General features: G+C 31.3%; 1 protein-coding gene across 3 annotated transcripts; it reads left to right on the top strand.

Annotated features, from left to right (window-relative positions):
• Positions 1-2,784: 2,784 nt before the first annotated feature.
• LOC110422861 (tetratricopeptide repeat (TPR)-containing protein) lies at positions 2,785-14,512 on the top strand. Of its 3 annotated transcripts, XM_021436875.1 has the most exons (7): positions 2,785-3,351; positions 3,453-3,502; positions 3,593-3,680; positions 4,085-4,201; positions 8,395-8,517; positions 12,805-12,875; positions 13,997-14,512. In XM_021436875.1, the coding sequence occupies exons 1-5, from the start codon at positions 2,923-2,925 to the stop codon at positions 8,464-8,466; spliced, it is 756 nt and encodes a 251-aa protein (XP_021292550.1). In that variant the 5' UTR covers positions 2,785-2,922; the 3' UTR covers positions 8,467-8,517; positions 12,805-12,875; positions 13,997-14,512. The 3 variants fall into 3 exon arrangements, with proteins under 3 accessions (XP_021292550.1, XP_021292549.1, XP_021292551.1); XM_021436874.1 differs by lacking the exon at positions 12,805-12,875; XM_021436876.2 differs by lacking the exons at positions 12,805-12,875; positions 13,997-14,512 and adding an exon at positions 10,252-12,744.
• The last annotated feature ends 1,225 nt before the right edge of the window (positions 14,513-15,737 follow it).

The raw sequence follows: 15,737 nt of genomic DNA, 5'->3' as shown, positions 1-15,737 counted from the left end.
TAAAATCCTACCTTGAAGAAGGTATTATTTAATCACTTTGTGGATTACTGTTCGAGGCCAAATACTTGGATGGTTGAAGATTTAACAAATCTTAAAGGTGAAGAAGCAAAGATGTTGGATTTAAGTGACTTTTGATTACAATATCTAGAGTAAGGTATGTAACTCTTAAACTTATAAGTGTTTTTAATTTATTTGAAAGTTACATGAAAAACACAAACATTAATCCTACAGGATTTGACTGTTTCTCTTATTAAATGCTAATTTATTTTTTTATTGTGTTATATTTTAATTTATTAATTATTTTCATGTTTGAGCATGAGGTCGAATACCCAGTAGGTTTTTCATGTGTTTTTCTCTTTGTTTTGTTTACTAACTTTGAACACGTTGTCTTTTAATGATCAATGATGAGAACTTTTTTTATTTATTTGCTTAATAATTGTCTTTCGTTTGTTAAACTGTTCTTACTATTTTTCAAAGTGGATACATCATCTTTGATAACAATTTTTATTATTTATTGAATCAAATATCATTCACTATACTTCTAAACTAGTCCTTGATTTATGTTATTACTTTACGATCGAAGTGATCGGAGTAGATACTATTCAAAATCACTCTCATATTTTTTTGACCATTATTATTGTCCTTTCATTTTCTCAACAGATCTTTACAAGGGTTATTTTGATTTTTGTTGTGAGTGTCGTAGAGCTTGTATTAATTTTTGTCTAATGCTTTCAGATTTCTTTCTATGTTGTACTAGCACAAGTTCCAATTTTAAATTTTTGTTTGGGGCATTTCAGGTATGCCATTTTTATCTTTTTCTTTTTCTCTTTTTTTTTTTTTTAATTTTTTGACATTCTCTTTATCTTCCTTTATTTCCTTTGTTTTTATTTCTTTCGCTTGGCTTTCTAATTATTTTTTATGCAATTTAATAATGGTTTTTTTTTCACTAGCAATAAGTTTGTTACAAATAAAATACACACAATAGCATAAAATTATTAAAAGCTAAAAGATTTATCAAGATAAAAAAGAGAGTAATTCTTACTCATTATAATAAATTTGATGAACCTAACCTACCATAATTAAATCATTTCACAAATCTATAATTGTTTTGATGCTATATTGTCATTAATATCCTATAAAAATATACTAATTATTGTTCCTGTCAAACCATGTTGTGGACAATTTGTTAGATTCACTAATGGTTTCTGCTGTCATTGATTATTTATTTTTTACTGGAAAAAATAAGTTTTGTTATTACGGGAAGAATTGGCCAACAAATAAAGGCACGTGAAAAATCAATCTCATACTTATAAAGAGATCTTTTATTGTTAAATAAGAAGATCAGCGACCGAGCATAACTCATCTGCATTCATTGTGTTTCATAGATCGCAGGTCAACCTCTTTTTCTTTTAGCAAACAAAATGACTTCTTCCAGTTGAATATGGACTATTCCTTAACAGCATAACGGTTATTAAAATACTACAATTAAAAAAAATGCTATCAAATAAAATAAAATTTATGACTGTTAATGTGCTGATGGTAATAATTATTGGCACAAAATTTTTTCCATGCTTGATAAATTCTTTCTGAATTATAGTTTTTAGCCATTTTGTCTTAATGTATTTTCACTTTTGTTTGGCTTTTCATGTATAGTTTTCATCTTTTTAACTTTATTTGTCATACTTATACAAGCTTTATATTGTTAATCATGGTACATTGGTTGTCTAAAACTATTGGGTTGGCTTGTTTCAGTGAGCAAATGAATTTTATAGAAAAACCCAGACTACTGTTGAGGAAATTTGAGATGAATCATGTGGGCCAAAATGATCTTTGTACTCATTTAGGTGTTAGAAAATAAGCTTTTTCAATTCACTAACAACTTTCTGAAATATGGTACTAATTATAAATATTAAATTAGATGTGTTCTTTTTCTGCTATTTTTTTAAAAAATTTCAACTATTTTTATTTTTATTTACATGGATCAAATTGTCTTCCACTTTGTGTTTGAAAAGCAATCAAATCAAATAAAATGATTTTACACTTTGTGTTTAAATTTACATTTACTTTTTCATTTTCTTCAATATCAACAAGTACAACTCACCAACTAAAATACAACGACGCATAATGATTTTGATTTGGCTTATAAGTATGAATTAAGTTGAAATATCACATCATGAGTTTTCAAATTTTTTATTAATTGTTTAATTAGGGAAAAAATTACTCCTAAAGAAAAGTTGGGAAGCATAATTCCAAAAAAAAAAAGAAAAGATAAAATTTTCACATGTTTTACTGATATTTTGTGTTTGGAAAACGAAAATAAAATTATGCTGTTGAAAAAATTTGAAGGCTAAAAAAAAAAAAAAAAAAAAAAAAAAAAAGAACTTGAAAACAAACCAAAGAAAACTTTGATTAAAAATTATAATATTGACCCCATAACACAAAAAATCAATAACTAAAACCCAATCTCAAAAGATCCTATATTTCTTTTTTATTTTTAGATATTGATATGATCATCTTATATTATGTGTTGATAAATTTTATTTTCACTTTTATCTTATAAGTGATCATTAGATTTATAAAAAATTACTAAATCAAATTTTAAAGAAAGTAGTTTACCCCAGCATGGCTGGGTCACAGTCTATTTGTCCGTAATTCGATTCATTTCTCAATATACAAGGACTGAATTGATAAGATTGAGATAAAAGAAGTAAAATGAACATTTCATGTTAGTACAAGGACTAGCGGGTAAGCCTGCCAGCGGAGAGGTGGTGAGTACTCAAAAGCTGTTGGGAGACGTACGCTCGGGGGAGCATTTTCAGTTGCTTACTTGGTTAGGATTGAGTGAGAGAGTGTGAGCAAAAGCAAAGCAAAGGGCATTTGAAAAACACTGAAAGCAAGAAACAACGAATTTAAGAAAATCAAATGCATTTGTGGGTTACCAGTTCAACTTATCCACCGCATCTCAGTTTCCCTGTAAAGAGCGAGGCTCAAGTGGAAGAAATCAGGGTGTGCACCAATCGTACCTGCCGGAGACAGGGCTCCATGCAGACCTTCTACATCCTCACGGCTCTGGCCCCGCCTGGTGTCTCCGTGAAGTCCTGCGGCTGCCTTGGCCGCTGCGGTGCTGGCCCCAACGTGGCCCTGCTTCCCGACGGCCAAATAGTGGGGCACTGCGGCACCGCGGCCGGAGCGGCGGAGCTTATGGTTGGATTATGGCACGGAGGTGGCGTTGGTGATGCTTCTAACAAGAGTAAGAGTAAGACTAGCCTCGATGCTCTCGCTTTGAGAATGAGAGCTGAGGCTCTAGTTGATGAGGGCAATTTCAGTGAGGCCGAGCGCTTGCTCTCCCAGGTATAAAGAAATGTAACAAAAGTGTCAATCAGTTATGAAATTTCTTGAGCAATCAATAACAACTTATGCATAGCAATTATTCCTTTGTTTCCTACACACAGGCTATAGATTTAAAACCATTTGGTGGCGTTCACATCCTTTACAAACAAAGGTTTAATCAGTTGTGTTAATTCTATTCAAAGTGGTAAAAGGAGTCAATTTTTTCTTATCATAATTCGTTTTTATTTTATTTTGCATTCAGATCTCTTGCTAGATTGGCAATCCACAATTATTCTGGGGCTCTTGAGGATGCCACCGAATCTTTGACATTAGCCCCCAACTATGCCGAGGTGAGCTATTTGCTTTCTTCTTATTTAAATTTTAGAGGCAAGAAATTAGAACTTTGGAAGAATCTTTTACTCTCAGATGAGTTATGCTTCTTAAGAAAAGGGACCTTTCTTTCTCAAGCAAGCACTATTTAGGAGGCAAGTATGCACTTGTTTTGTCAACACATTTTAACAAATAGCAAGATTTCAGCTCTGGCATCCATATTTGTGTGCCCACCATGCGTGCTCATATATTGCAGTCATTCCACAATTAATTTTAAGGAAGAGGTTCAAAGTTGAATCTTTCTTATACAACCTACCAAAACAACGAGTACAATCGCACCAGTACAAAAATTGTAATAAATAAAATGCCATTGTGCTTTGCATGTCATCAGGATATTATCACCATTTTTTTTTTCATTTGTTAGGCTTATATTTGTCAAGGTGATGCATTCTTGGCTATGGACCAATACGATGCAGCTCAAAAGTCGTATTCAACATGTTTGGAAATAGACCCTTCTATTTGCCGTTCCAAATCATTCAAGGTATATTGCTCATTGACTGAATTGATTGCATCCCTAGCCTATAAATAGGTTTTACTTTGTAGATATATGATTTGTTTTTCAACAATTATTCATGTAGATGGCTCAGGTTATCATATGTAGTTCATCTAGGATTAGTGGCAATGCTTGATTTAGTCACAAATCCTGGGATGTCATAGAAAGTTTTGACTTGGTGTGCTGATATGGAGCTACTTTAAGAGGTTGTTCCTTCCTTGAAATGCTAAGAATACCTCATTGGCTCATACTTAACAAACGGTGTCCTTTTACACTCTCGATTATGATGCTAAGTGTAACAGTTAGTTACCTCTCCACATGCCTTGCCTTTATACATTGTAGGATGAACTGTAGTTTACACATTGGCTGCATTGTTTGTCCCTCCCAAGGTACAAATAAGTGTTGCGTTGCATAATTGAAAGCAGGAACTTCACTGATGTAGAACAGCTTGGAGGCTTGGGGCTTAGAAATAATAATAATCTGAAATTCTTAAGAAAATAGGGAAAAGCATATAAAGAAAAAGGGGAGAAAGATCCTAAGCTTCACATCTAGGGAGAAAGATCCTAAGCTTCACATCTAGGGTTCCTTGATTGCATCACACAACCAAAAGAAAGAAAACCTAGGCATCACACCTAATATTCTCACAATCATCTACCTTCCAAAAGAACAAGCATGTTGATATTTATATACGCTCCTACCAACCCTAAAAACTAGAATCCCTATTCCAAGTAGGAGCTTAAAGAAAATACTTAAGACTTCTAATGGAAAATTAACAAAACTTCAATTAAAAACTAAACCTAATAGGATGGACAAAAACCAAAACAAGATACTAAACCCTAATGTGAATGTAAAATTCTAAATATAATAACCCTATAAAAACTACAGTTAAGCTTCATAAATACAATAAAGTAACAAAATAAAATCTTAAATAAGTTGATCCCTCAATTAGCTTCTTAGCTTTGTGAATCCTTCATCTAACACAATTCAAAACTGATTTCACTACTTTCTCTCTAAACGTTTTGGTATCTACCTAGTTCTTTACTGGCTCTCCCATCAGTACTAGTATTTCTCCTCCTTGATATTAGCTTTCCTTCAATAACAATACCGTTTTGAATGCCAGTTTACCAAATTAGGCTGTTCCTTTTCCCAACATTATTACATTTATTGAGTGTGCATTATATCCCCCACATTTTTTCCACTACCACCATTATTTCCCCACTTGCCTCCATTAGTTCCTTTTCCCACCATTATTACATCTCTTGAGTGAGCATAAGGCCTGGCTTGAACCTATCAGGGCCTGGCCTGTTCACACCTCAACCCAAAAATTACAAACATTCAATTTAGTCTTAATTGTTTACTAGTGTGCTACCTTGCACTTCGCGTTAGGTTAATAAGTGTAAGGTGTAATTGTTAAAAATTAATGGTTATTATATCTATAAATATAGTGGCAATGAATCTTAGACATATCGGCAAATATTATTTTAATTTTCCAAAGGCGTCGTCAAAAAAATTGCTATTTATGTTTAAGATGTTTTTATATATCTATTAGAATTGATCTCACCATATAGCATATAATTTAATATTAAGTTTAATAGAGTGCTCTGTTATAAGAAATGATCTCATCATATAGCATAAAATTTAATCATAATTTTAATGGATTGACCTTGCTATAGAGTGACATCATTTCAATTAAGCTACAGTTGTTTTACATATAAGATTGAGTTATATTCAAGTCAAATTGTTAAAAACCCTGAGGAATAATGTAGGAAGGGGAAAATTATATCTACCATTTGCTTTTCTGTATTTACGTAGCATTATTGCACCTGCCTTACATGGAGTTTAAATGCAAGTTCGTCCTTCAAGTAATATAGTATTTTATTTTCAAAGATCCTGAATATATTCTTCATAATTAGTGCAGGTGGGATAGTTTAACTAAGCAACAATGAAAGGAAAAAATAAATTATACCAACATTTTGATGTATACGGAATATCTTCTTGGCTTATACAACTAATCCTTATAAAATTCAGTTCTTTATCTTAAAAACAAAGTTCTGTTCTCACCCAAGTTAAGATGTCTATTGTCCTTGGATTGTTAGATGATAATTGCTGGTACATCACAAATAAATCTTCAAGGTTGTAGGACTACTGCAAACCTGGACTTTAGTACAACCACCACAAAAAGAATATACATGTACTTGCAGAGGTCAGTAATTTCATCTTAATGCTCCACAATAACAAAGTAGAACACTAAAAATATGATTAAACTAATTTGTTTTAAATCATCAAGCTCATACATTCACATGTTTAACCAAGAAAACTGACCCAAAAAGTTAAGCAAAAGCCACTTTCAATACTTCCAATACTTCATTAAAAATTATAATGGAGGCAATAACTTAAATGCAGTAATAGAAATATTGAAGATCATGTGTGTATCCATTTAAAGTCCAAAATATAGATATAATTACTAAAAGGAATGTACGTCAATCAAGAGGGGGGAAAAACAGAAGCAAAAGCAGTCTAAGACTATTATACCTGGAAATAATGTTGTATGAGGCTGCAAAGAGCTTTAAATCTAACTTACATTAGAACCATGACACCAAAGAGGCTGCAAACATATCATATCATTGAAAGTAAGACATATTAATAAATTAATAAATAATTTAGATTGACTAAAGTATAAAACAACACTATATACAAAAGAACCATATTAAAATGGAATACTAGTTGTAACAAAATACCAATGATGGAAAGAAATGTCAGTACCTTCATTAAACAAAAGGCAGAAGTTTAGTTATAACTTCTTTATTGTCCATTTTTCTTATTTATTTTTCTCATTTTCATTTTTTTTTCTTTTTTCTCTTCTAGTCTCTTAATCTCTCCTCCAACTCTTCTCCTTCTCCCTTGTCTCCTCCCTCCTCCTCTCTCCCATTTCCTAGGTGCCAAAAATGTTTTAAATAAACAAGAGAAAATATTAGAGGAGCCTTTACTACTAAAAAATGAAAAGAAAAAAAATCAAAGAATGCCACATGTCAAAAAAATTGGCTTAGTCATGTTCAACCATGTTCTTTCTTTTGGTTTCATATATTTATAAGTAGTAATATGCAAATTAAAAGGCATGCATTGTATAATAATATATTCAAGTGAAACATCGATGAAGTAGCATAAATATAAAGTATTTAGGTAAATAAAAATAGAATTAAAAGTTTAAAACTTATAACATTTCAGTAATAATCCTAGTTTATAAATAATGCAAAAAACAGAGTGAAATGTGAAACATTCTATCTGGACAAAGTTGAATGAAGTGGGACATTACACAAATTAAATAATGGAAAAAATAAAATTGAAAAGTAAAGAGAAACTAGAACAAAAAAGTGCAAGTGAAAGGGGTGACACTCTCACGACAATGGTTGCACACACGATTACTTTGATAACTCAAAATGAAAAAAAATAAGCAAGGCATGGCATGATCTAATTTGAAAAAAAACTACATTGTTACACGAGTGTCTACCCAAAAAAAATACTGAAAAAAGGTAAAAATAGAATATAAAGAAGAAAGTAAAAACTAAAAAGGAAGAAGGCCAAGTGAAACAGTTTGTTTTGACAATAAAGCCACACCAATGACTTTTATATGCCTTATTTATGGTTTCTATTTTTCAGCTTGCTGCAGATTGGTTCTCTTGTTTTGTACTATCTATCTTGTTCTTCCATGGACATGCATGCACGTGTGAATCAGAACAGGCTTATCTAATTGGGGTTGTTGCAGAAGATGTCCAATCTTAATCTTTTTTTCTTGTAGAATAAGGCTCCATTTGGTTGTTGGTTTTGCTACTTGATTTTTTTCTAGAAGCAAACAATATTTGTGAAGGATTATAGATAACGTATATATATGTTTACGATAACAAAATGTATGATTTTACTTCTATGTGGATTTATTTTTATAATTATGCTTTTAAACCTTTTTTGGTGCCTTTTACCCTCTGATTTTTCTTTATAGTAACTATTCAAAAAGTAAAGAGCAAGTGACCAAAATATCAACCAAATGGAGTCTTAAGCTTTTGGCTTTAGATCTATTTGTTGTTAGCCCTTTTAAGTTTACACACACACACACACACACACACACAACACACACAGAGATTTAACTTTTAGAAAATATTTGTTATTCTTTGAATGTTTGAATGCAGATTCGGATAGCAAAACTTGAAGAGAAACTAGCTACAATAAATATGTCACATGACTCCATTTCAGAGACGTAATTGTACTGAAGAAGAATTTAGAACAAGTGATGTTGTTTCAGATACTTCCAGGTTGGACTTCCCTTCTTCCTTTAAACTATGTTTTGTTTGTCTAAATTCTTTTAGGTTGGCTTGGAAAAACTGAATTTGAATTTGGATTTTAAAATTTTGAATTTCACACCTTTTGGTCTAACATTTATGAATTTTAAATCCATGGCTTGTATGGATAAAGAATTTGGAATTTAAGATTTTAAACAAATACAAATTCATTGTTTGGGTTACTAGGATTTTGAATTAATAATTAAAATTTACTTTTTGGTAATAATTAAATTTTATTCATTTAAACAAGTAAAATAGGCGTCCTATCCATTAGTTGAGCATAATTAAGAATTGCTTATTAAAACGTTCTAAATTTTCACATTTCCTTGGTAACCAACAAAATCACAAACAAGAACAAAACAGTTAACAAACAAAATTAAACATCCATTTCCAAACTATTTTATAACTTTCAAATAGAAGAAAAAAATTCTGATATCAAACATCTCCATTCCAATACTTCTTTTCTTCTTTTTTCAATTGAGAAAGGATTTTAAAGGGCTTGAATTTGTTAAATTCCCACTTTTAAAAGAATTTTAAATTCTTAACTAGGGCCATTTAAAATTCATGATTGAATTTGGTGCAAATCCAAATCTAACATATATGATCCCCAAACAAAAAGTTTGACTTCTAAAATCCAAATCCAAATTCTGATGCCCAAATCCAGGTTCCCAAACAGAGAATTAATGAATTTAAAACTTCAAATGAAATCACAAGTTCTTGCTTGAAAGCTTGAATACTTTAACTTTTTACATGGTGCTTTGCTTGCTTAATCTTGACAGATTTGATGCCTTTCTCGGAGTTGTGGAATGATCTAACTATATTTAATATAAATATATAAACGAAAAAGCGGTTGGCAAAAAAGGCAATTGTTCTGTGTAGGTAGTCTAGTTTTCTGATTTGTGAATAGTCTGGGTAAATGCCACTTATCCTCTATTAATTCAATTGATTTAAACTACAAAATATTTTGAAAAATTAATTATATTTGTTCCCTATACAATTTTCAATATTTTTACCTTTTACATTTATGTGGGACTACTATAAATGAGAGCCTTCTACATAGTTTAAAATATGTGTTTGAATTTTTTTTTTTAAATTTTTTTCTAGATTTAATTCCTTTTTGTTAGTTCAAATAAAATGAATAATCCAAGAGGGGGATGAATCGGATTTTCAAAATTCTTTTTCATAAAAAAAGTTTTCAATATAGATATACCGAAGATATGTTGATTAACAATTCAATAGATATGTGATTGAAAGTAGATACAATAAAAATAGAGTGAAGTGTAGAGATAATTGCTAACTCAATTTATAGAAGTTCGACACTTTCTTTTGGTACCAACGTCCTCTGCTTTGGCTTGTTAAGGAATTTAATCCACTATTGAATTCAATTAATACAAATAGCTTTTGAAGGCTTAGGTATAACCTCCCTATCTTTTAAGGATTGAGTGTTTGAGAAAAATATATAAGCAAGAAGATATCTAATAGGTGGATATTGCTTAGTGAGTGCAAATTTGCAAGAGATAATATCAAAGATGATTACAAAAAATATGACTGAAAGTTCAAATGGAGTTCAGATCACTTAAAGACTTTGAAAGCTTGGGAGAATGGAGTAAATGCTTACTCTCAAATTGATTCTTGTTTATGCTCTATTTTTCTTTTCATCTTTTTCTTCGTAATTGAGCTGAAAGTGGCCTATTTATACTTAGGAAGGCTGTTGAAGCTGTCAGGTACCATTAAATACATGAAAGAGTTGTTGCTTTGCTGAAAATCTGCCTTCTGCACTACCAACGGCTACTTTGGGATCGATCCCCTACTTCATGGGATTGGTTCTTCACCTGAAATTTAAAAATTTGTGAGACGGGGATCTGTTTGCTTAGGGACCTTTTTGCTTCTGTCCAACATTGACTGATCCCTTAACCCTTGGGATCCATCCTTGTTGCTTCTCTTTGAATAAAACATCTAATTTGAACCTTTTTTGTTTCAAAGCAATTTTGATATTTCGAAACACCGTAAATACTTGATATAAATATGAATTTTAATGTCATTAAGTAATTTAAGATTTTGAATATCTCCTAAGCGTAAAAAAATTATTTAAGGGTTTTTGAAAACGAAGAATTTAAGATAAAGTCTATTTAAGCAATTTTGATAGTAGTTTTTGTTATTTCAAAATTAAAATCAATTTAAAGTTAACACTTCCATTTTTTTTTCTTTATTTGTTTGTTTTTCCAAGCATTTTATTTGACTTGATTTGTATTAGATGTCGTGTTTAGCTTCAAGGTTAAGTTGTTCTTTGTTATTTCTTTGTTCAATTACTTTTCGATTACATTCTGATACTATAATTCAATAGAATTGTAAAAAGAAGCTCCAATCTTGTACAGTGTGTCTAGCCCTTTATTCTAGTATTTGTTCCTCATTACATTCTGCTTGGCTCATTTATTTTAAAGATGTTTAGAGATTTCACATGTGCAAGATTCACACAGTGTGACCATACACTACTTCTCTCCCATAATTTTCCACATTCTGTTTTGCTAATTCTTCAATTTTTATGCACGATACTTTTGGTGGCATGGCATCATAGTCATTAGTGTATAGCATATAGAGAGCATAGAGTATCCTAAGATCAGGAATGTAGAAAAGCAGCAAGCTGAATGTCTCTTCAGCGAAAGCTCTGTTTTAATCTTGTAGTTAACAATTCTTTATTTCACTGGGCAAGGCTGTTATCTGCATGTTGAATACTTAAAATGCATTTAAATAATTGGCCTCAACCCTCGAGGAACTGCTATTTCTTTTAAGATGGTTTTATTTCCCTTCGTTGCAGATTATTGAACTAGTCATTCTTTAGCATGCAATCAATACTTTAATTTGTGTTATGATCTTGATGAATGGAGCCATTAACAATCCTGATCTATAAATGCAAGCCATAAATTGGTTTCTGAACACCCTCCCAAGCTACTTTTGGACATGGTATTTGGATTGTCATCGTAGTTCTATGCCCAACGTAAAATCCCATCCCAAACCTTAGGCCTTTCCGAATGAATGGGTAGTCCTAATTTCACAATTGGAATATTGTTTAATATTGTTCAATATTGTCATCAAGTATTCTTAAATTAACTCAGTAAATTATATAGATTAGATTGATTAAAATTGGAATAGAAGGATTAAAATAATTGAATTGTGAAAGTAGATTGATCAAATTCAAATTTTGATGTTTTTACATATATTAATATGCAGTGGAGAAAGAATATATGAAATAGTTAAGTTTTATCAGCTTATATTTCCTCCCATTCATTGAAAGTCAAATTATCATTTGTTAGAGTAGTTTGCTCAAATAATAAGACAATTTCAAGAGTGGGGTGAATTGGAATTTTCAAGAAGTTTTTCAATCTAGAAGATTTTAATAATTTTAAATGTGAAAGAGGTTGAAAATTCATTTCGAGATGTTTTTAGCACAATCAAACTCTTTGGTAGATTGTTTTCAGCACTGTGAAAATTTAAGGATAAAGGAAAATTGCATATGATATTTTTTAGAGGCTCGATCTTAACATCTTTTCTTTTAGCAAGCTAACAAGTTTCAATCCACATATTCATAAATGCCTTTTTAAGATTCAAACTTAATTTTTAAAACCCTTTTCAAGGATAAGGTATAATTGCACAACTGTTGGTTTTATTCACGTTTTGATATTACAAAATTGATTGAATTTAATGAGCTTTAAAAATAAATGAAAGATATTTTTGAATATGAAGAAAATAGTCAAAGGTGTTTTGAAGCTGAACTTAAGAGAAAGATATATTAAAATATTAAGATTAATTAAATATGCTTTGAATATGAATAATCATGCTCTTGAAATTAAAAAAATTGTTTCTTAGTTTCTCTAAAGAAAAGACTGGATTCTTAAATGAGAAGAAAGCAAAAGTCATTTCTTTATCATAGGAAGAATCGATTTTGAAAAAGGATAAGTTAGTTCTTAAAGAAAGATCAATAGTAAAGAATCAATTTTGAGAAAAAAAAAAGTTAGTCTTTTGAAGATAAAAGTTTCAAGATTTGTGAAGAATCGACACATCACAGAGAAAGAATCTATTCTAGAGAGAGAGAATACAGAAGGTGGAAAGCAAAAAAGAAAGAATTGATTATACATGAAGAAATTGGTTTTTGAAGCACCATAGCAAGATTCAAAAAGAATCGATTCAATGTTTGGAGTTATTTATGGATGATTTTTCTGTTTTTGAAAATAATTTTGATAATTGTTTTATGAATCTTGCTAGGGTACTAAAGAGAAGTGAAGAAACAAATTTGGTGTTCAATTGAGAAAAATATCACTTCATGGTGCAAGAAGGTATTGTTCTTGGGCATAATAGTGACATTGAGATAGACAAAGCGAAGATTGAAACAATTGATAAGCTACCACTTTTAATAAATGTCAAAGGTATTAGAAGTTTTTTTGGTTATGTTGGTTTTATTGAAGATTTATCGAGGATTTTTCAAAATTTCTAAATCACTTGGCAATTTATTGAAAAAAGATGTGTCATTTAAATCTGATAATTATTGTCTTGCTATTTTTGATAGAAAAGATTAATTTCTTCACCTATATAATTAGCCTCAATTGGACTTTCCAGTTTGAACTAATGTGTGATGCGAGTGATTATACGATGAGAGTTGTTTTGGGGCAAATGAAGGATAAATTTTTTCACTCCACTTATTATGCTAGTGATACTTTGAATGAGACATAGAAAAATTATACCACAACAGAAAATGAGCTTTTGGCTGTAGTTTTTACTTTTAACAAATTTTGCACCTATGTAGTTGGGCTAAAAGTAATAGTGTACATTGACCATTTAGCTATCAAATATTTGATTGCCAAGAAGGATGTTAAGCCAAGATTGATAAGGTGGATTCTTTTGTTACAAGAGTTTGATAAAAAAATTCATGATAGAAAAAGAATAGACAATCAAGTGGCAAACTACTTCTCAAGATTGGAGATTGAAGCTCAGAGTAAGGATTCAACCTTAATCAAAGAATGGTAAAAGATGCATGTGTATATATTGTGCAATGGTTGGTTGAATATAAACAAAAAAAAAATTTGGTCTTGAAAGTTTGGTTGAGTAAGTAGAAATATGTTTAGTGATTGTTGATGCATGTTGACATTTTTTGCTCATTTTGGATAAGTGCAATTTTGAGAGGGTTAGTAGAATTTTATTTGCCTAATGTTGATTGTTGTGGATAATGTAAGAATTTCTTGCAGATTGTGGTGTGGAATAGTACAATATTTGTTAAAAGATGCTACTTATATATCAGTTGTGCAAGTTTTAAGTTGGGTCAGTTGAATTGGAAATAAATTAATTCATGCATTTGAAATTTTAAAATTTTCTTGGCTATTTGTTGGACATATTTGGTAAGTAGCACTAATTGTACAATGGTACTTTGGATTTGCTTTGATTGATTGAATTTCTTTTGCAGGAATGGCACCAAAGCGATCCAAACCAAACTTAAGTGTTGCTTTTGACCGATCAAAGTTCGTCTCCGCTGATGTCTCTGCAAGATATTATACTTCGCTGATCAACAAAGTACCCATTCTCGAATGAGGGTTAAATATCCCTATCGTCCATTATGAGGAGATTCATCAGATGATCAGAGAATGATGTTGATAGCTATTTTGTGACCAACTTGAAGTTATGATTGTGCTAGCTGTAAATGAGTTTTATGCAAATGCATTTGAGCATGTTAATGGTGTTTCTTTTCTAAATGACAAATAAGTCCTTTTTCACAGTTTGGCCATCAATGTAATTTTTAAAACTCTCAATATTGAGTATGATGAATGTGGACAGTACTTGGGTGATTATTAGGATTTTAATGGGTTAATATCAACGCTTTGTGTTGAGAAAGCCCAATGGAAAACATCCCATGGAGAGTCTGTTTCATTTAAACGAAGTGCAATGAAGGAGCTGAAAGCATAGCTACATTCTGTGGCGGTGAGATTGCTTCCATCCACTCGTATCAGTGATGTGACAAAGGATTGTGTAGTTCTTAGTTATGCCATTTTGACGCATAATCCATTGATATTGGTAAGGTTATCTCCCATGCCATCTTACATATGGACTGAACCAAATGCAATGGTATAAGATTTCTTTCCTTGATCACTACATTGTGTGAAAAAGCTAGTGTACCTTGAAGTAATAAGAAGAAGCTGCAATAATCTAAAATCTCAATCACCATGGGCATTATGAGGCAATTGGAAAAGTTGGCATCGGTAATTGGTAGTTTTTTGCAAGCTGCCCCACCACGTCCATAATCGACTCTCACTCTTAGTGTTGTTCAATGAATGAAGCGCATTGATCATTGTTTGGACCATTACAAGAGGCAAAATTGGGCAATCAAACAAATGATGAGAGCTTATGTTGAACATATTGGATGGATATGCCAACCTTTCTTTTTTTGCCTATGGATTTCGACTTTGATGTTTTTGGTGTGGACGAAGAGGATGACTAGTAGATTGCAGCTATGACGTTAGGAGAATTTTCTTTCTCTTTCTTTTTAATTTTCTTTTGTCACATTGAGGGTAATGTTTTATTCCAAGTTTGAGGAAGTTTTTTTTAGAATTTATTAGTTTTTTTTATGTTAGATTTATTTATTTATATTATATTTGCTTTTATCCCCTAACGTCGTAGCTGCAGTTTACTGGGCATCCTTTTCTTCCACACCAAAATGATTGTCAGAGTCTGAATCCTTAAGCAATGTAGGAAAAATTGATATATCCATTCCAATATGTTTAGCATGAGCTCGAACAAATGCTTGATTCTGCCTTTAGTGATGGTTCAGATGATGATCATTACGCTCCATCTATTGAACAACACTACAAGTGGGAGTTGATTGTAGAGGTGGTGGGGCAGCTTGTGAAGAACTACTAGCTATTGGTGTCGACTCTTCCAATCGCCTTATAATGTTTAACACCCCGTACCCTCATACAGAAGCTCATAAGACCTTATCGATATGACTAAGAGTCAATTGACGTAAATTTAAGTACCAAAGAGCGGTGATGGACAAAAGGAATATTTTTTGGAATAGAATATTTCATATGTGATAAAATAATAATTAAATAATAATATTATTATCAAAGATGAATTAATAGGTTAAAAGGTGATTTGGAAGTAGACTGGGGTAAAGTGAGACACTTTGGAACCTAAGGAGACAAGTGGAGAAT

Source organism: Theobroma umbraticum, unplaced genomic scaffold (genome assembly GCF_002168275.2).
Source record: "Theobroma umbraticum cultivar Fairchild unplaced genomic scaffold, ASM216827v3 scaffold_146.0, whole genome shotgun sequence".
Classification (NCBI taxonomy): Eukaryota; Viridiplantae; Streptophyta; class Magnoliopsida; order Malvales; family Malvaceae; genus Theobroma; species Theobroma umbraticum.
Note: the sequence above shows the minus strand (reverse complement) of the source record. Positions and strands in the feature narration are given on the sequence as shown.

Coding starts and splice junctions, on each gene's coding strand:
- LOC110422861 (XM_021436874.1), top strand. CDS start 2,923: ATGCATTTGTGGGTTACCAGTTCAACTTATCCACCGCATCTCAGTTTC. Junction 3,503..3,592: donor CACATCCTTTACAAACAAAG/GTTTAATCAGTT, acceptor TTTTGCATTCAG/ATCTCTTGCTAGATTGGCAA. Junction 4,202..8,394: donor GCCGTTCCAAATCATTCAAG/GTATATTGCTCA, acceptor GTTTGAATGCAG/ATTCGGATAGCAAAACTTGA.